The sequence below is a fragment of the Typha angustifolia genome, chromosome 1, assembly GCF_048772165.1.
Source record: "Typha angustifolia cultivar Huaian chromosome 1, ASM4877216v1, whole genome shotgun sequence".
In the NCBI taxonomy this organism is placed as follows: Eukaryota; Viridiplantae; Streptophyta; class Magnoliopsida; order Poales; family Typhaceae; genus Typha; species Typha angustifolia.
In genome coordinates this window covers 3,141,109-3,160,475 of record NC_133239.1, presented here as the reverse complement: position 1 = coordinate 3,160,475, position 19,367 = coordinate 3,141,109, and the positions used below count along the sequence as shown (strand labels likewise).

General features: G+C 38.3%; 2 protein-coding genes across 21 annotated transcripts; both read right to left on the bottom strand.

Moving 5' to 3' along the window:
• Positions 1 to 130: 130 nt before the first annotated feature.
• On the bottom strand, positions 131 to 5,792 carry LOC140763300 (cyclin-dependent kinase G-2-like). Of its 20 annotated transcripts, none has more exons than XM_073101485.1 (11): positions 3,883 to 5,789; positions 3,655 to 3,783; positions 3,397 to 3,532; positions 3,231 to 3,319; positions 2,984 to 3,095; positions 2,778 to 2,884; positions 2,056 to 2,680; positions 1,229 to 1,470; positions 805 to 916; positions 435 to 728; positions 131 to 345 (listed from the first exon to the last, which is right to left on the bottom strand). In XM_073101485.1, the coding sequence occupies exons 1-7, from the start codon at positions 5,343 to 5,345 to the stop codon at positions 2,581 to 2,583; spliced, it is 2,136 nt and encodes a 711-aa protein (XP_072957586.1). In that variant the 5' UTR covers positions 5,346 to 5,789; the 3' UTR covers positions 131 to 345; positions 435 to 728; positions 805 to 916; positions 1,229 to 1,470; positions 2,056 to 2,580. The 20 variants fall into 20 exon arrangements, with proteins under 20 accessions (XP_072957586.1, XP_072957594.1, XP_072957627.1 ...); XM_073101493.1 differs by having other exon boundaries at positions 435 to 711; XM_073101526.1 differs by having other exon boundaries at positions 435 to 558.
• Positions 5,793 to 6,291: 499 nt separating this feature from the next.
• LOC140760868 (exocyst complex component 5-like) lies at positions 6,292 to 18,823 on the bottom strand. The gene is made up of 24 exons (XM_073097931.1): positions 18,493 to 18,823; positions 18,201 to 18,413; positions 18,046 to 18,120; positions 16,519 to 16,620; positions 16,332 to 16,382; positions 16,121 to 16,226; positions 15,578 to 15,691; positions 15,398 to 15,489; positions 14,582 to 14,750; positions 14,428 to 14,504; positions 14,245 to 14,343; positions 14,058 to 14,148; positions 12,133 to 12,218; positions 11,798 to 11,971; positions 10,575 to 10,628; positions 10,362 to 10,490; positions 10,174 to 10,266; positions 9,911 to 10,057; positions 9,249 to 9,346; positions 9,085 to 9,169; positions 8,175 to 8,233; positions 6,891 to 6,989; positions 6,729 to 6,812; positions 6,292 to 6,630 (listed from the first exon to the last, which is right to left on the bottom strand). The coding sequence occupies exons 1-24, from the start codon at positions 18,556 to 18,558 to the stop codon at positions 6,555 to 6,557; spliced, it is 2,439 nt and encodes an 812-aa protein (XP_072954032.1). The 5' UTR covers positions 18,559 to 18,823; the 3' UTR covers positions 6,292 to 6,554.
• Positions 18,824 to 19,367: the final 544 nt, after the last annotated feature.

The following is a 19,367-nucleotide window of genomic DNA, read 5'->3' as shown; positions in this document are numbered from 1 at the left end:
GTTACTATAAATCAATCTTCTAGCACTGCCCAAATAACCACTGATATTGACTACTCAGCAATATTACTTAAACAACAGAAGCAAGTAAGAATTTTCATACACTCTAATCATTGAAGAGTAAATGGCAAAATTTATAGAGAAGAATAACCATATATCCCACGATTAACCAATGTCTTCATAAGGGTGGTCTCATCTATAGGAAGAAACAATATTATACACTAAATATGAAACCAAATAAACCAAATGAGTACCTCCCTGCACCTCAACCTGAAAAGAAAATGTACCCGCACTATGACGTGGCACTCCAGGTTGCCCTCGATCAAAATTATGACCATTATCACATGCCTTGTGAAAGAAAACATGTATATACACATATAAATTAGAACACCTCCATGCACATTCACTAAATTAGTAATCAAAATCTGCAAACCAACCTCTACTACATCTGGTAGCGGAAACTGAAGAACGGATAATGAATTTGAGTCGTTGGCAGTATCAGCTACCCTGTTTGCTGTCTTCAGTATTAAACCGTCATTTCAATAGCACTGTCAAGAGATTCTACAGCATCACCAAAATTCTTAACTTGGTGATGGCATTGACAGCTATGTAAGATAATGGAAAAGAAAGGGCGAAAGAAAGATAATGCCTCCTGTATGCACAACTTCGACTAGTAAAATAACACTGGAAACAAGAGAAGCATGGGTACTGGGACTGAGCAGATTAAAGCACTATATCAATATAAGGCAGGCCAATTAGTCACAAGAAGTCAGCTTAGCAATAAAGGAAGAAGGATAGTGGACTGACCACAGGGAACTTTTACAATTGGAGGCCCTTCCACAAAAACTAGTCAGCTTAGGTACACTAAGTTCAAGTTAGAGCCATCAAGCTCCAGATTTTGCAGAAGCCACAACTTAAGCTGCAGATGCATCACAGAATGTAATAAGTTCGCTGACTTTCTCAAAACTTCAGACAGAAATCAGAAACCCACCCAATAATTTATATGAAAGAGGAATGGAGAAAGCAGAAGTGAACTGCAATCACAGATCTCTAAAGAAACCAAAATAAAATCATTTCCTTTCATGATGAGTTGAAAAGATCGAATACAAAGTTTTGCATGCATTAAACCATCAAGATATTCCCATTCTTACAAAAACAAGTGAACATCTCAGATATTGTTCTGTGATACTGTAAGGAATCAATCTTAAAAAGGATATTTATAATACATCACCTAAACTTCGCAAATGGGCATGAAGAACATGCGATGACCCAAAACTTTGTTGTCAAATCTAAGCATGAAAGCAACATCCTATAAACAATTTGAAGTTCAGGAGGCAAACACTTCGGTAGGAGCAGTTCTGCCACCTCATTTTACTCTATCTTCTGTATCATCTGTGACCTTTAGCCAGTACTTCTTGAAAGAAGAACAATTCTATTACAAATTGTGTATTTCCAATTGGCGCATCACAACAGCTGCATATCATCTCATGTAAGCAAATTTTAGTTTGAAAACCAGCAGGCGCAAGTTTTTCAACATGTTGAGACTTGAGATAGCATACAGAACTATGTTATGTTTAGCTCTAAAATCCCATACAGTACAAGTTATAGAATACTCTCCAAGGCCAAAGATGTAATAGTCAGAATTTCAAACTTGATCTAGATGGTATATCTAGATGACATGGAACTTTTACACTGCATTGAGTACAATAAAGAAACCGTGAATGGTTATGCATTAATAAAGCAACTATATTGTGCTGCATAGTTGGGCATTAATAATGTGGTGTGAATGATAATTCTACAATATATGTCCTACTTTCACCGTGACAAGGTAAAAAGGACAATCTTTCAGGGTAACTTGTTAATCAGAGTAAATTGCACCACGTAGGAAGAGGCCTCCCTAGTTCCCTTATATGGTCATGACTACAATAATAATTGAACAACACCAGGCATGCCTGGGACATTCAGAAACAAATGGGATATTAAAAGAAAGTAACCTCATCTTTCAAGAACAGAACCTATTTTCCAAATACCAATCATCAATATCTCTAAGTGAATTACCTCTTTGTTGGTTATTTATCCGTCATTCTTCAGAACAAAGCAAAAGATCATCCCTCCGCTTCATATCATCCCTCTCTTGCAAACAAAATGCAAAGATCAAAAGAAAGAGCACTATAACTTGTAGACAAACTATCCATGAATTTACTGATATTTAAGATCAAGATGTTGAACATTGTCTACAGTGTAGCGATGAGGAATATGTTACATACAAAGGTTTCAAGACTGAAACTGATTTTAGCAATAAAACCAATATGCCACACCTTGCGATGCAAGCAGCATTATAGGATGTGCTTTTTATGATCAACTGGGTCGAAGAACAAATTAATCCTGCAATAAAAGTATATTGGATGGAAAGTGACAGGAGATATATTATCCACCAATACCAAAGATGCCTGCTAAAGAACAGCACGAGTGTCACCAGTCACCAACAAGTCGGCGCCACTTCCAATGCATGTCTCTCACCTTAGAAAGGCCCCTCAGTAACTCCTTCTATTCAGGGGCAAATTAGGGTCCCTGAAGTTCGATCTAACCAAAAAGACCACGAGTCCCTAGTTCCCCTTGTTGCAATTCCTTTTTTCGCTGCTCCTCTAATGGATCTGGACTCTTCATAATTCTTCTCTGGCGCCTATATTATTTTAAGAAAGAAGTGTTACAGGTAGCATACATACATCATGCAAATAATCCATTGTTGGCTGGATCTTGTAACTCAGCATTTGGAGTACCTGTCCTGTGCATGCTGAGCAGGAAATGTCGGCATGAAGTCCTTCGACTTAGGTAGAGGAACTTCACGAAACCAATCATGCTTAAGGGCATCTTCTGCAGATATGCGCTGCATCAAAAGAACATAAAAAAGCCACATTAGATCAAAAAGTAATAATATACTTAAGAAGACATTGAAAAGTACCTACTATTGTTTCTATTGAATCACCTTCTCAGGATCATAAGTAAGTAGTTTGTTCAGCAAGTCAAATCCAGCTTCTGACAGTGTTGGACGACCAGAAAATGATGTAGGTGGGAACTTTTCCCTTAGCTTGTTATACCTGAAAATACAAGGGAGATATAGTTTTTCATTCATATATGCATTACCCGGTGAAATGGCAAGCAGAAAGCATGCCAACTCTGAAGATCATTGTAAGTTAAACAATGACTTTAGAGAAAAATAAAGAGGAACTTACGGTTGCTTGACGAAGTTGGCTTTCACACGAGGTAATTTAGCAAATCCAGGCCATATCTTCTCGTTCGGCGTCCCAAGTATTCTAAATATCTGGCAGAAAGTAACTTACTGCAGTTATATGACATTACAAAACAAAGTGAATCTATTTTCAATAGAATAGAAGATACCTTGTCAAGTTGGTCGATCTCGGTCTTCCCATTGAAAAGCGGTTCCTTAGCTAAAAGTTCTGCCATTATACAGCCCAATGACCACATATCAATAGCAGTCGAATACTCTTTTGCTCCTAAAAGTAATTCTGGTGCCCTGTCATTTACAACACAGCACTGAGCAACGCAACCTAAAAAATATTACTAAGCCAACGCCCAAAAGAAAACTCCAATTGGAAAACCGAAGCAAAGATATCAGTGAGATGATGGTAAACCTACCTGTACCACAAGGTAACTACCAACTGAGTGTAAGGCTTTAAAGGGCTCCCATATTGACGAGATAGTCCAAAGTCGCATATTTTCAACTCGCCACAGTTATTCAAGAGAAGATTTGATGTCTTTAAATCCCTAGAAAAAGACTGACAAATTTAGAAAGAAAAACACTAGAAACCTATATCTCCAGTGTAGCAGGAGTGAAGAATAATAAGGGGAAAATTAATAGATTACCTATGGAGTACCCAGTTATCATGAAGATATTTTACGCCCTCTAACAGTTGGAGCATTAAGCACTTAACCTCGCTTTGGCTGAAAGGTTGTTTCATCGTCTCCATGAGCGCTTTAAGATCATGTTCCATGTACTCCATTACCATAAAAATACTATCAAGACTGCTGCCTACAACAACTTCTTTAACATCAACAACTGATGGGTGATGAAAAGATAATAATATATTTATTTCTCTCAGTGAGGTCAATGGGAAACCCTCTCGTTCCTTCTCCATCTTTACCTTCTTCAATGCAACAACTTCACTAGTCTTTTTATCCCTTGCTCTGTACACAACACCATAAGTACCTTCATCAATCTTGTTGAGCCTCTCAAACTCATCGACACTTCTGCATCCTTGAAGCATATTAATATATCTCTGTGACGGTTGTGTAGGTTCAGGGGTTTCAGCTCTATCATCCTCACCCTCAGACTCTGTTTCAGACATCTGGTCAGATAAATCATTTTCTCCATCAATATCCATATAGTCACTCCTGTTCACATCCAGCTCCTTGTATTCCTCCCCATGTTCTCCAGAATCAGATGATTTAGGTGCTGACCCTCCAGAGCCTTCTCCCACAACAACCTCTCCAAGCTCAGGGCTTTGCACCTTCTTACGCTGCCTTTTGTCTGCCAAATCTGCAGGGGAAGGATTTTTCTTCTTGGGCCTGGTTTCCTCTTCATCCTCATCATCGTCTCCATCTGCCCAGCGAGAGGATGAAATGTGTCTTGGCATATGGTCCTCATCTTCATCCTCTTCCATCTGCCCAGGCTCCAGCTCATCTCCCAAGCGTGAATCCTGAGGTGAATTGATCGAAACATTAACATCAAGAAGCAACACATCAGAGGCGCGCTCTGTGGTCAGATCCACCATGTCAACTGAAGTGGGCGGGATATAACCATGAGGCAAAGGAGGAGGCGGGGGGAGTTCGACAGATTCCATTGATTCTCTCCTGCTTCTAGAATTAACAGCAGTGGACTTCTTCCCATCATCATTATTCCACACAATTGGTGAGAACTTACGCTTCTTGCTTGGAGATGGCAACGAGTTGCCGTTCTCCTTGTCCTGAACGCCATCGGTCACCACAGTAACATCGTTGGCCACAGGGTCATCAGACCCGCTCCCACTTGACAGCTCCCCAGGCTCACGATCTACCAATTTCCGCAAAAGCTGACTCTTTTTCCTATCATCCCCACTGCTGCCACCACTTGAACGTTGACGGTGGTCGTACCCATTCATCGACTCCCACTTCTTGACGTCCCCATGCCTATCCCTAACCTTATCTCCCAAGTCACGTCCACGGCTCCTGTGGCGGCCCCCATCGCGGTGCCGATCCAGGTGGTACTCCTTCCTCCTCGTCACTTCTTGCTCCAACTCCCGCTCCCTAAACTCGTGGTCTCTGTATCCCCCGTGCCGACCCGCGGCCATGAAACAAATCCAAGAAATTGGGGGAAAAACAAACAAAACCCTAGTAACGAGAAAAAGACCGTTTCCGGCGACTCTAAACCTCTTAATCACGTAAAATTGAAAGAATATAGCAACGCATCAATCAAAAGGTATGGGGCTTAGGCACCGAAACCCTAGAAGACCAGAAAAGAACAAATCGAGAGGAGCGAAGCTAGTAGAAGTAGGATCTTAGATTGGAACCCCAATTCAGACGAGGGAAGCAGTAGAGGAATCGAGAGATCAGACCTGAGGAAAAGCGGCCTATGATCGCGTTTCGTTCCCTCAAGGCGACGCGAAGGGGTTTTCGACTTCGAGCGGCCGTGAGAAGATAATTGAGGTTTCGCTTTTTTCTAATGCAACAAGTGAGTATTAGATTAAGAGGGTATGCTTCGAGTGGTGTCGCTCTTTTTCGTTCCTCCCGACTTGACCCAAGGCCAAGGTAAACAAGTCCGCAAAGTCGGCGACTTGTTGCAGCAGTTTTGTATTACAATATGAAAATGGCAACAACTCGCGTTAAAAAGCCTGCAGATATTCACCGCTTAAGGACTTGCATAGGTAAGTACAAATCCTGGATCCTATAAAATGTTGATTTTCCCTAGGAAACTGCAGCAGAGGAATTCGTTCTTCTTCTTTTTTTAATTCCTATGGAGATGTTTCGATCGCATCTTGCAGGAAACAAGTTCGCATTGAAAGCCTGTTCGGAAGGGAATGTAGAATAAAAGATTGGAGAATTACTTCTTTTTTATTACCAGTATATTGGGAAAACATTCTGTTCATTAGCATACAAGAATTACACCATAGGGGTAGTGTAGATTAACATCAGAAAAAAAAAACGCGATATATTCTATTTCGCTAGATTTGGTTTCCTTTCCACATGCATTCTGAAGTTGCCAGCAATCAGATCACACGATCCATTGCGCGCTAACCATTAATAAGATTAAAGGTTCACTAATCCAAGAGTTCTAGTGATGTACAAAGTTGATTTAATTAAAAAAGAATACAACACAGCCGGAAATTGCAAAGAATGGGCACGATTTTACCTGTTTACATACACAAAAATGGGAGAACAAATCCCCAAAGAAATCATTTGAAGAACTGGAAAAGCCCTTTTGCTTGAAACAGCAAAAGAACGGCTTTTTTTTACAACATATACTCATTTCCAGTTCTCAAAACCTGCTGCCCCCTGATTACCTACGACTCTGCCATGAAGTTGTTGAGCCTAGATGCTATTTTCGCAGTCTTGTAATCATCTCTCAGTTGAATGAATCTGCATTTAAATGAACAATTGACACGATAATAACAGTTGTGCCAGTAAAGAGTCACTTCTAGCAGAAAGAGATGTATTATACAGATCCATATTCTTACCTTTGTGCATCTTTCCGGATACTTGGGGTTCCTTCGAACAAGGAAGCAAGGCTTTCAGGAGCCACAATAAAGACATTAGCCACGCTGAAAACAATATCATGTTAGTCTCTTATTTCTATCACCCACATTAGGAGGAAAGGTAAAACAAACAAATATACATACATGCCCAGCAACTCAAACTTCTCGTCAATTGTAGGAGCACTAAAGCTGCGGACAAACTCTCCATACTCTGTAATGTCACGCTTCAAGCGAAGGCCGCCACTGCAAATAAGCAGACTAAAATGAGCATCCTGGGCAAAAATTAAAAAGGATGACAAAAGCTACAGATAGCCCAGTATGTTTGGCTTGTAGGTTTCTTTATACTGTTTGAATTCCCTTGCCACCTTTTTCTAGGATGGATTAGTTAAGGGCATACCTACAAAAAACTCAAAACTATGTTTCTACTCTTCAAGCCTTCTTCTCCAAAAATTTAATGTAATGCGGTAATGGTAGAATTCATCCATGGTTCAAAAAGAGCAACCCTACCTGATAAAGGTAAGAACTATCTTGAGACTAAAAACTGGATTCACATCAGAGTTGCAAACAATTTTGAATTGCTTCATTTTCAGCCGGATCTGAAGCAATCTCCTGAAGAGATGCTTGACTAACAGCTAGCAAGTACTGAGCCTTAATGTTACCATTTGAGCATCAGGTAGCTCGGTGAAATTCAAATAGTCACATTTGAAGGACTAATGTGAACATATCTACTAAAGTATCTCAAAACTTACTGCAGACCCAGTAAGAGCTCATGCATTGGGACATCTTTCTGCTACCATGTATCAAACAATACTAATGTAGCCATAAAATGTTTTTTTTCATTTTAGTATCTACTATCTTATAGTAAATCATCAATGCAGTAATTGCTCTATGAAGCTGATCTTATCAAAAGATCTGATTTCATATTCCATGAAGACAATATTTTCCTTGAGGAAGAATATGACAATAGATATATACAATTACAGAGGCTAATACCAGCGATTATTAAAAAAAACATAAATTCTAATTCGGATATCAGAAATAATATCGTATCAACAGGCGAGAAGAGATAACAAACCAAATATTGGCAAAATTTCAACTTACACATAGAATGGCATATTATAAAATATCCAATATTGAAATGTTGAAGAGAAAAGCAAGTGAGAATACTACAGTATTCTCGGGCAAAAAACATTATCATTCTCCTTGATATAACTAATAACTTTTCATCCTTGCCACTGGATTAATCTTCTTAAATCTTGATGCTATATGCAAACATCAACTAAAGATCGACTTACATAAGTTACAAATTTGGATACTTTAAACTCTTCTAAAGTAATGAAATGAAATTGTGATCCATCAGTCTGTCCAAAAATTCACTATTGAAAAAACTGAGTACTCTCATATATGCACAAAAAGAAAAAGGGTCACCTGGGACTGAACGTGAACTTCTGCCAATGGTTAACCAGGCCCCTGTGTAAGCGATTTCCCTGAAAATAGGAACTCCATAGTCATACATCAACATATAAAGAGAAGTGCAAAAATATGTGCTTCTGTAACCTAGTGAACAAATTGTAAACTTAAGGCACCTCAAATAAGCAATTCAGACACTGATCAAACAGGTATATATGATAGATGAAAACAAATAATTCTGAAAAGAAAATGTGAATACATGTTTAATATGCTTACTTAACAGATAGTAAGTACATAATCTTTTGATTCTGCAATCTAGGTTGCCCATGCATGGCTATTGCACGAAAGAGAACTAATTCTCTATAATGTTTATATTTTAGATAAATCATCCTACAGTTGGTGTATATTTCTTCTATAGAGATCAGGAGTAGCACAGACCAAAATTTGACAGATAACGCCTCGAACAATTTATATACCATACTTCCCTTAAAAAAAATAGATACATCATACATGGCATATATTGGCCATCACGGTGCATGAGGCCCCCACTATTGTGGGTATGTGGGTATGTGCACAAGGCCCCCCACATGCAAGCGTGTGCAACCTTACTTCAAAAGAGAAGATATTTCCTTGACTTGGAACCCATGACCTCTTGGATACGAGGGGCATTGCTTTTAATCACACTCATGAGTCGTGACACAATCATGCACACACAAAATCGGGAGCTGATTTAAAACCTTTAAAGACTTACATATAATGCATCTAGCATAAATGCAGTCAACAAGCACTAGCTCATGCTCTGGAATATGAAACAAAAGGCAAGGAACAGATCAATTGGAGGGCTCACTAACTCTTCCAGCTGTCTGGTCCAAAAATGAAGATTTGAATACAACAAGTATGAAGTATCCAAAAAGATGCATAACCATACCAATTCAGTCAAAAATGATTGTTTGTTGAAACCTTCCAGAGCACTAAATGCAACCTCCAGAACACGAGATAGGTATGCTACAACTCTGAAGTAACAAATAGACAATGCATTATTAGTTATGTTGGCATGTGCTAATCCAGAATACAACATAAACATATGTGCACCTTATGCAAGCATTTGTTGGTCGGTGATCGGGAGCAGCACCATCATCAGGAGAACGATAATCAGTAGCCTTCTGTTCTGAAGACAGCAACCGATCAACCTGCAAAGTTAATCACCATCTTACATTCATTGACCTATTTTCATCAATCCTCTCCCTCATTCTAATATATTTCAATTCACATGAAACAAACAACTAGAACCAAAGAGCCCATTTTAGTTTGGTTGTTTGTCTGCTTATGTTCCTCAACCACAATAGTGTTCTACATAGATGCCACTAGGAAGTTAAAATTAAGAATGAATGCTTTATTTGACGCAGTAAGGAATAGCCTTTCCAAAATCAATGCTATTCCCAAAGAATGCACTACTATTTCTGAAAGCAACAAAAGGAGTTCTAATAATAAGGCCGAAGAAAAATTTTCAAAGAGTAGGCACAGACAAAAAAGTAAGTTGCAGTTACCAGGAACTCTTTCAAAAGGTAGGACAGAATCATACATCATAGGCTGTTATAACCAAATCAGGCATTCAACAGATGTAACTTTCCAAATTCGGTGGGCATGTTTCCTTGTTCACAGATGTTCAAAGAATCATTTTTCAGCATATCATTGATCATAAGGATCATCGTAATAGACTAGAGAAAGTGAGATACATAACATAGAATACAGACCTCAGCCATTACAGTGTCAATGCACTGTAGAAGCCCCTTGTGGGCAGCTCCCTCGATGCTAGAAACTGATGTAGCCATCTCTTCACAGGAAGCAGCATGAGCACCATCCACAGGAAATAGATGCCGAGAGATGGTATTGGAGAAGTACTACAAGAAGAAAAAAAATAGTCATAATTGAGATAACCTCATAAGTCATAACCACAAGCAGAGATGCTCTTGCAATAAATGTAATTAGAATAATTAATGTCCTTTTAGATGGATACCTGTTGAAGTATGGCCACACTACTAGCGCACCGTTGCACTGCAATCATGAAAGATCTGAAACTAGTCTCACCAGCAGCAGCAGCAGCCTCCGCCTGCAAATCATTCAAAATGAATTAATCACAAATGCCATGGGCCAATTTCAATTCTCCGTAGCACTAAGTGATTGTTTCAAGTGTGTGATTCATACTGCAGAAGCAGCTGCGGCCGCCACTCTTCTACTAACACTTGTTCCAATAACAAATCTGTCTCTCAGTGCTGCAGCCTCGTTTAAACTCTCTCTCGCACGCTCAAGTCCTTCAGTCAAATATTGGCTTACCTGTTTAGGATCACAGAGTAATTATAAGAAAGATGACATAGCACAGCCTAACACATATGACTTGCCTTGGTACTTTGTACTTACTTGATCAAGTAAACAAGTAAACACCGACCTTACATTCGCCGCAAGGGTAGCAGGCTGCACAAAAGCAATGTGATGTATAGTTTTTAGACAAAGATAAGAGATAAAAAGAATAATTACACCTAAATTGCACGAATTGTTGCCCATTTCCGAAATGACTCTTCTATTAATTATCCATTAGATTTTTCCGTTAAATTACGTGTTGGTGTCATGTGATTAATTTAAGTCCAGCAGGGATCAATTTAAATGATCATTTGACGTTTTCCCTTAATACTTGTTGAGAGGGGATGGGGGAGAGATTTTCCACAGTTTAAGAAGTCAATATGTACCAAAAAAGCATATGAGAAAGTGCACGTGAAAATGGGTAATATTTTAGAGGGGTCTTAGTGTAATTATCCCGAGATAAAGTGACAATCAAATTTAGGAGATAGGATCTCAGCAAGTATATGCGTATTGTAGAACAGTGATGAAACATTCTATAACCACTTATAAGAACCAAATATTCTGGCATACATTTAATTAAAACAATTCAAAAATGGTTCCAATTTTTATAATGTATGTATCTTCATTTCCAACTAAATATGCAATCAAGTCAATGGCATTGACCATGCTAGTTCATCATGTTCACTCTTTCAACTTCAGTAACTATGTTTTCTTTGCTGAGCACTGAAGCACAAACAAGAACATTTTAAAAATCTCAGCAGTGAAATTATTGAAAGCATCATTTCGAATATCTATCCCCTTGTTAACCCAACACATTTTTAGAACAAATGAGTATTGTGGATTTCCTAAAATCTCAAAATTAAGAATCCATTCCGATCGCATATAAGAAGCAAAGAAAACCAATCATTACCGCATTCCATACCACAAACTCAAACAAATTATGATTTTATTATGCTGCTTATGTAGCATTTGTAACCAACTAGAGCACATACCAGGCCAGATCATGGACGACTCATGTGTCAATAGGACACATGTGCAGTGCAACACAAGGCTGGCCAGAGGTGCTAGAAAAATCCTCACTCGTCAGACAATAAAGGACCTTGCAATTTTCATACTTAGAGAATACATACTTTTACGAAAATATAGGGATGATATAACTGATTCTAACTTGTTTTGCATATTTCCAACTGTTTCTACTTTCTAGAGACAAGCTTCTCCCAATGGTATGCACTAATTTCAGCAATATATCAGAAATAAACAACAAATGATAAATTAACACAAACCTGAGAGGACAGTAAAGTGCATCTAGATATTGCTTCCTCATTCCAGCGGACAAATTCTGTAACTATTGTAACAGATATCTGTTGGTGGGTAGATGGATTTAAAGCTGCTTTTGAACGAGATATCGTCCCAGTTGATTCAGATTGTTGTTGTGCCTCAGCACGCAACTCCTCCATCTGCAAAAATGACAACAAGACGATGACGACAACAACAACAACAATAGTGTTAAGCACAAGAATGGCACAGCCCATAGATATATTCGGCGCAGCCTACAGATACATTTACCAAGGGAATGCTGACCGTTTCAAAAAAGAAGACTAAGTTATGGCAGGAATACCTTCGACTGATAAAGCTGTTTGAGGGATGCCTGCTCATGTTCAGCATATTCATCTTTATGAACAAGAAATAGCGACTCAGTGAGACCTGAAAAATCAAAGAGTTGCATAAACATCTCAAATGTATTTTCAAAAATAAAAAAGGTTGACCACAAAGAGAAAGCTACATGAGAACAAGGTAACCAAACCCATTTGCATGCATATACAAACCAACGTATATCTAAATATACACATGCTACAATATCTCCTCTTCTCATCATATAAAACTTGAATAGATCACATAAGGCAGAAAAGTAGTCAGCAACAAATCTAGCCTCCATATAAATTATAGTATTCCTTCTTAAATCATTTTTTTCTGAGAAATCAAATTCCTTCTTACATCCTTAAGAAGTTCAAGATAACAAACTGCCTCATTTATGCCGTCACTATAGAAGTGAAATTTTCTCGCATTTTGTGTTCTTTACTACCCCCACCACCACCACCACCAAAAACATACCTTGTTCAGTTATGGAACTCTGTTTATATAAGTAGATGTTTATATCTACTGTTTCTTTGCAAATGGTTACAGAGAAGATCTATTTAATCCAAGGATTTTCTCTGTTCCTATTCATTTTTCCCACTTCTGAAATGGAGCTTAGAGTTGCCTTCTTCCTATGATCTTAGCATATATCGCTTGACCATTATGATATTTTATTATAGTATGTACTGGGTTGAATTCAAGAGGCTATAATGAGATGCGCTCAGATAGTATGACATAAAGATGTCCTCAGACTCAAGAAATATGAAAATAGGACAATAAAATGTTCAAAACTAGATGTGTTTGGATGCCAATCGATTGGAAATGGACTTACCATGTTTAATAAAACACCATATCAGAAAATTAGATTCATAAACAAATGGTGAACTAGAAATCTGCCCCGCTTCAAATGTAAAGTCACCAAGGTGGATTTTAACCGGCTGTCTCGGTTTACTTCCTTATTGTTAAACCATGAAACTAAAAGCCTTCCCCAATGAACTATGTGTTCAGCCATGGAATTGTTAAAATGCCTCAAAAGCTACTACATATTTAAGCTCATAATAGACAATTTTTCTCTCTCTTTTTAAAAATGCACATGCTCCGAAATGGTCTGAAATATGGCTACTTCCACTTAAAAACAAAAGTGTCAGAATCTCATTATCTAAGCCATCATTAAAAGCCAGGTTAGAAAGTTCACTTTCAAGCATTAATTACTGAATTTGATCGCAGTTATGGGATAAAACTACTGGAGAACTAATATTTCTCTCAGTAACTGGAATATAACTGCTCACTCAAATGCTCTCTCCATCCATAAATTTCAAACACCAACTCCTTCAGGTCTCTTTTGAGCTCCAACAAGCATTAAAATCTCTATGTCTTGCAGAATTGTATCATCTCGTAAGTCAGAAAGCAGCAGGCGTTATACCAATTTGTTCCCAGATAAGACAACTCCACTATATTAAGGAAGTTCTACAATCAATTCCGACTCAATTCAGTGGTCTTGCTTCTTCTTCCCCAACTTTTAGCGCCAAGGACAATCAATCATAAGGTTCACTCTTTCCAAAATTTGTACACGTTTGCAAGTCATCCCGAAATACTTACAAAATCTATTTCCATAACATGTGCGAGAATTTCTAGATACAAGTTAGACTAAAAAAATTTCAAACTTCCAATCTTCATTATCATTACTGCAATGGACAGGTTTTCAGCCACAAAATAGTGTACTGGGAAGTAAGATGGAACGAGACCTGACAATACTTATAATTAAACACACAACTAACAGATCACTTAAAGCGGAAGCTAATGCTTGTACGCTTTTAAGCAACAAGGTAGGGCTGAAAATGAATCTGGCAAAAGGCTAGGAAATTAACAAACTGCATATAAGCAGCAGTTTGTCGTAATACAATATACCTTCTAAATCCAAGTCCCCACAGCCCACAGATCGTAATTCTTTAGCAAGTTCTTCAGTCTTATCATATGCCACTGAAAGAATTCTTAGATACTGCAGACTCAGTTCAAGAGAAACAAATATCAATGGTCAATAGAGTTCCCTGTATTTGTTTAAGTAATAAAAATGGAATCTATAGGCGTGACTTACTAGTATAAGGCCACCTTCTTCAATAGGAGGTAAGTTAACAAGCGAGGGTTTTACCAAAAGCTTGTCAAGAATCAACGTCACCCTCTGCTCTAGTACTCGCTGAAATGCAATTTGTACATTGTTTGTTTCATGAATATGAATTTACAGTTTCGAACAGTAAACAGTGACCTTCCAGGGACATACCTGTACAAGAATAGACATGACATCATTTGGAGATGGGAAGACAGCCATTATGGTAGCTGCCTCTTTCCGGACAGTATCTGCAAGGAGTTTCTATATTTATTAAACTGAAAATGAGGAAAAAATATCAACATTCAACAAAATGGGCTTTAAGAACCTGCAATTTCTTTATACAAGGTTGAAAGACCGCGTGCAATATTGCTGGTACTAGCTTGCAAACCCTGATCACCAAGGACCACCTGGATGTCTGAGCTCATAACTTCTACATCTATAAACATCGGCCGTGATGCCACATAATGTTGCATTGCACTAGTCCCTCTGTTAAACTGGATTTTGCAAACAAGCTTGTAAGACTAAAACTCACTAGAGTCGTAAGTCATAACACTTTTTATAAGAGTAATAGTTTCAAAATTCTTGAACTGCACATATTATAATCATCACTAACTATGGGGTACAACTTTGGTAGCCAACAGGGATCAACTCAAAAAGTTCATCATGACAAGCAGTTCTTCTGCATTACAAGGCATTCCCCTTGATTAATGAACAAGTAAAAGGCTATAGAAAAGTTTAGAGGTGTACCGATCAAGTAAAAAACAAGGACTCATGCCAAACTAGCCAAAAGGTGTACCGATCAAGGCAACACTGAATAAATTGAGTGTCGCATGAAGACAGTATGATCGGAATATAGAAGTCCAAACCAAAACTTGTAACTTAAGAGAACTGAAAAACCTCATAATGAATTTGCAATAGCCAGGTGTAACATGTAAAGGATTATCGTCCATTTTAGAATAAGAACTGAGAACCAACTTTGTCTTTTTTCCTTCTTAGACATGTCTCCCACCCACACCTTTATGTTTGCTAATAACAGAATTGTGCCAAAAGGTGGAACTATCATTTAATGTTAACTATCACCTTGATAAATTAATAGATGTTCAAAAATGAAATAAGTAATACCAAACTAATAGTTTCCTACCTGTGCCAAAATCTTAGCGCATTCTGCCATTGTAGATAATTCTCGTCTTTGTGATGCTGTATCAAACCGAGCCAACAATCTGTTTTCCAGTTCTGAAGAAGATAGGCACCATAGGCACAATTAGAACCAAAGGGAGGAAGCAAAGATACGAAAGCTAATAGCATGTGCAACAAAACGTACCATTACAATAGTCTTGAAGATTTGCAACAGCAACTTCTAGACCTCTGCTTGCATTTGCAGCACCAACTGCTGATGAAACACCATGTCTTCCAACATCCTCCTCAGCAAATGACCCTGTTAGCAAGAAAGAAAGTTCCATCAAGAAGCCATATGACATCTAGAAAGAAAAAGAAATGTTCTTCCTATTCCTAGCAAATTACCCTCTCTCCAGTCATACCTTAAACCTGGTATCCTCTAGTTCCATCTCTCCCCAAGTGTCTATGCTTCACAAGTCCATCACTTCTCTTCTCGTTCAAGACAAGACATAGTATCCACTTGGGTCTTTCCCATCTCATCTACCCCACCCCCAAAAATCTTCTCTAGGTACAGATTCCTAACTGAGAAAGCTCAATAAGCATCTAATTCACCTCAAAGAACCACCTAGTAGTACTGTCTTTTCTGTCCCTCTAAGCTCACTCGTGAAGATCCAGATGCCTTAGAAATTAGAAAATGTTGCGGTCTGACGATGAAACTGAAAGTAAACAGGAAAGAGCAAGAACCTACGTAATTTTTGTGCAACCGAAGCAGCTTCAGCAACACGACTATCATCAGAAAATAAAGGTGAAAGTTCCATAAGGTCACCAGGGCTGCTATTGAACTCCATCAAGTACTGGATAAGTTTAAGTATAACTTAGTGAAGTCATGCAACAAGTATAAACTTTAGCAAAAGATTAGCACCTAAACCCTCCTTTCAGTCCAATATTTGCATACTTACCTTGATAAGCTCTATTGTTTGACTAGCAGTTTCTCTCTGGGAATCTGCACTCTGCCAAGCAACAAAGAAAATAATTTGTTAGACCATATACAGGCACTAATGTGTAAGTAGAAAATAGTTAGTACTCAGACATGGTCCACCCAGCTAATGAGTTGCAGGAAAATCTTGCTTGCTAGTATAAATTTACCTGCAAATGGTCTCCAATTTTTGCAGCAGTCTGTCCCACACTGGAAATTCGGGAATCTAACCTGGCAAAGCTATCAAACAGGCCATCTACACCTTTTTCCAGCTGGACAATAAAGAACACATGTTGAGTAATACATCTCAGGAAAATGGTGTCCTACCTTTTACTGCCAGCTTACCAATATTTTCCTTTTATGCATCTTAGAAGTAGAATGAAAACCTCTGTAAGCTTTTCATGATCCAAATATAACAATTTTTGGTAAGATTTTACAAGATTGTAAATAGTAGATGGGTAGACAAGGTACCACTTAAAGCCTAGGCAGTAAGCCGGTGCCTAGGCAAATTCGCAAAAAATCTATATGGTTCAAAAATAAACAAATAAAAGAAATAATAGTTAGAGATAATTACAAATAGCGGATAAGATCGACAAAGAAAATTACTGACTTTCTGTTAGCAACCATAATAAGGCATTAGAATCCAAAAATGTATATACATCTAGACTTACCATGAGTTTACATTCCAAGGTCAACCTACATACACTATAGCATGATAAAAGATATCGAGTTGATAGACTAGGCTGGACTTAAGCAGAGTCTACACAAACTTCGTTCGTCTGAGGCAGTGCGCAGGCAATAAGATGGTAGTATCCTAAAACAAATTCTAAATTGCTAATCATTTTAGTTGCATTGAGATGTTACATCATCATAATAAGATTTTAACAATCAATATGCCTTTAAACTCTCAACTAATACAGTTTTTCAAGCAAGAGCATAACAAGAAAAGGTTTCCAATGAGATAAGAAATAAAGGCGTATTAAACCAACTACCGCATTGAAGGAAGGCTTTCTTTTTAGTTTTAGCCTTCACTTGAGTTCTATGCGGTCCCCCAACAATTATAAGGATTGCAGCTATATGACTCCTATTCAATCCAAAATTATATAGCAGTACTTTGTGGGTGAACTTTGAACAACTGGTTCTTTTAAAGAATTGCAATAGCTTCACTCTAAGAGTTTCTACAGATTTCAGGATGAACATCTGTCTTTCTGAAAGTGCAATATAACCTAGATTTTTTAAGGTTATTTCCTCTGTATATACAATTGAAAAAGAATTCAACAAAGATTAAACCTTAGATAAAAGACTCAAGTGAGAGATGGAAATGCTAATTGGTGATTTAGTTTGAAAAATATCAATCTTCTTAAGGACTTCTTGTCACTCATATATTCTATTCATATTAGTATATCACTTCTGCTCCTTTCCTCTTCTCCTTTAGTCCTTTATGTTCTCTAATCTTAGAACACCAGCTTCTGAAATTGCACTTTTGATGGAACTAGTAAACTAAGTACAGATCTGAAAGAAAAAATGCCCATACATCAATTTACCTAACTCCCGGTCAATGAGGTTATAACACTTCGCCACACACTCCAGCCAAAAAACAAGCAATCAAGAAGCACATAACGTTCAAAAATGTTCGCTCAAATTATTATATTCATAATTGAAACTAAAAGCCACATATAATCCACATAATTACTCACATCTGCAAGTGTCTTGCGGTGCTTCCCATCTTGGACGGTGACCTCCTTCTTCAGGTTCTCGAGCCTCGCATCAATCTTCAACCAAAAGAAACCGAATTCCCCTCAGGAAAAAAACTCCACAACAACAAATTTAACCAATAATTCCTTCCACGAACCTGGTGTCGGAGATCAACCAGCTCCTTGCACGAATCCTTGAACAGAGCGAGCAACTCGTCCACCGCCGGGAACATCGGCGTTCCCGCCCCCGCCGGGCCCCGCAGGTTCCCATTACCGACGGCGCCGTCCGCCGAATCCGGATCGTCTTCTTGGAAATCCGGGAGGAGATCGTTCACCAAGCTACCGAACAACGCATCGAAGGAGAAATCCCCCTAAAACAATATCCGTACGAGAAATTAGGGTAGATAGGAAGGGACAGATCCCAAGAAAGGAAGCGGGAGGCGAGACCACCTTGAAGTCTTCCAGATCAAGAATGAGGGGGAGAGCGGTAGCAGCTGCGCCCTTCGGTGACGGCATGGCTTCTTCGCATCAAGTCTCCACGAGCGGGTCAAGAGACGAGGGAGGATCGAATGATGGCTAAGATTTTGTATTTGGAGGTGATCGCGGAGGTGGAAGGGGAGGAGCAGGAGAGGCGGTTGATCTGAGAGAGAGAGAGAGACAGAGAAGGCGTTTATGTTTTAACAGGGGGGCGGGCGAAACGAGACGGCAGGATCGGCCGGCGGTGGGTTCATTTTTTGGTTGATCCTGTTGATGATGGCATTGGACGGACAAGATTTGCGGAGATACGATGGGCTGGAATGGCCCATCTGGTCTGGGTGTGATCCATCTGTCCAATTAATCATTTTAGCTTCTTTTGGAATGTACGTACCGTAGATATTTAGGCAGTGTTTGGTTGATTTATAAGTCTTAGACGCGATTAGAGATTTTGAGTAAGAAAAAAATTGTAATAATGTTTTAGGATTATTGCACTTAAATCCTTTAAATTATCATTATTCTTTCATATGAACCCTAAAAAAAATTATAAATCACACGTTATATTTTACATATTTTGTAATTCACATCTGTCCAAAGAATTTTATAATCAGACACTTCATTTTCCCATATAAACTAGTTCAGTTGCATTGCATAGTCGCGACAAGAGATGCTTCAACTCTTACTCATTTTTATGAGAAGTTTTACTAATTATTTTACTTAATTATAAAAAATATATACCAATGATATTTAGCACTTATGCATAATAACTAAAATGTTTTATTGTCGCAAAAAATAATACAATAATAAACAAATATTTAAATATAATTGTGCCTATTTAAATATTGTGAGTT

Bases quoted from the DNA above. Each gene is read 5' to 3' on its own strand.
- LOC140760868 (XM_073097931.1), bottom strand. From the start codon at position 18,558: ATGCCGTCACCGAAGGGCGCAGCTGCTACCGCTCTCCCCCTCATTCTT. The intron at 16,621-18,045 runs GTGAGTAATTAT...TTTATTGTCCAG, and splicing joins ACCGCAAGACACTTGCAGAT to CTGGAAAAAGGTGTAGATGG. The intron at 14,505-14,581 runs GTTCTTAAAGCC...AACTCCTTGCAG, and splicing joins CTTGTATAAAGAAATTGCAG to ATACTGTCCGGAAAGAGGCA.
- LOC140763300 (XM_073101435.1), bottom strand. From the start codon at position 5,345: ATGGCCGCGGGTCGGCACGGGGGATACAGAGACCACGAGTTTAGGGAG. The intron at 3,784-3,882 runs GTAATCTATTAA...GTCTTTTTCTAG, and splicing joins GATAACTGGGTACTCCATAG to GGATTTAAAGACATCAAATC. The intron at 2,681-2,777 runs GTACTCCAAATG...AAAATAATATAG, and splicing joins GCTCAGCATGCACAGGACAG to GCGCCAGAGAAGAATTATGA.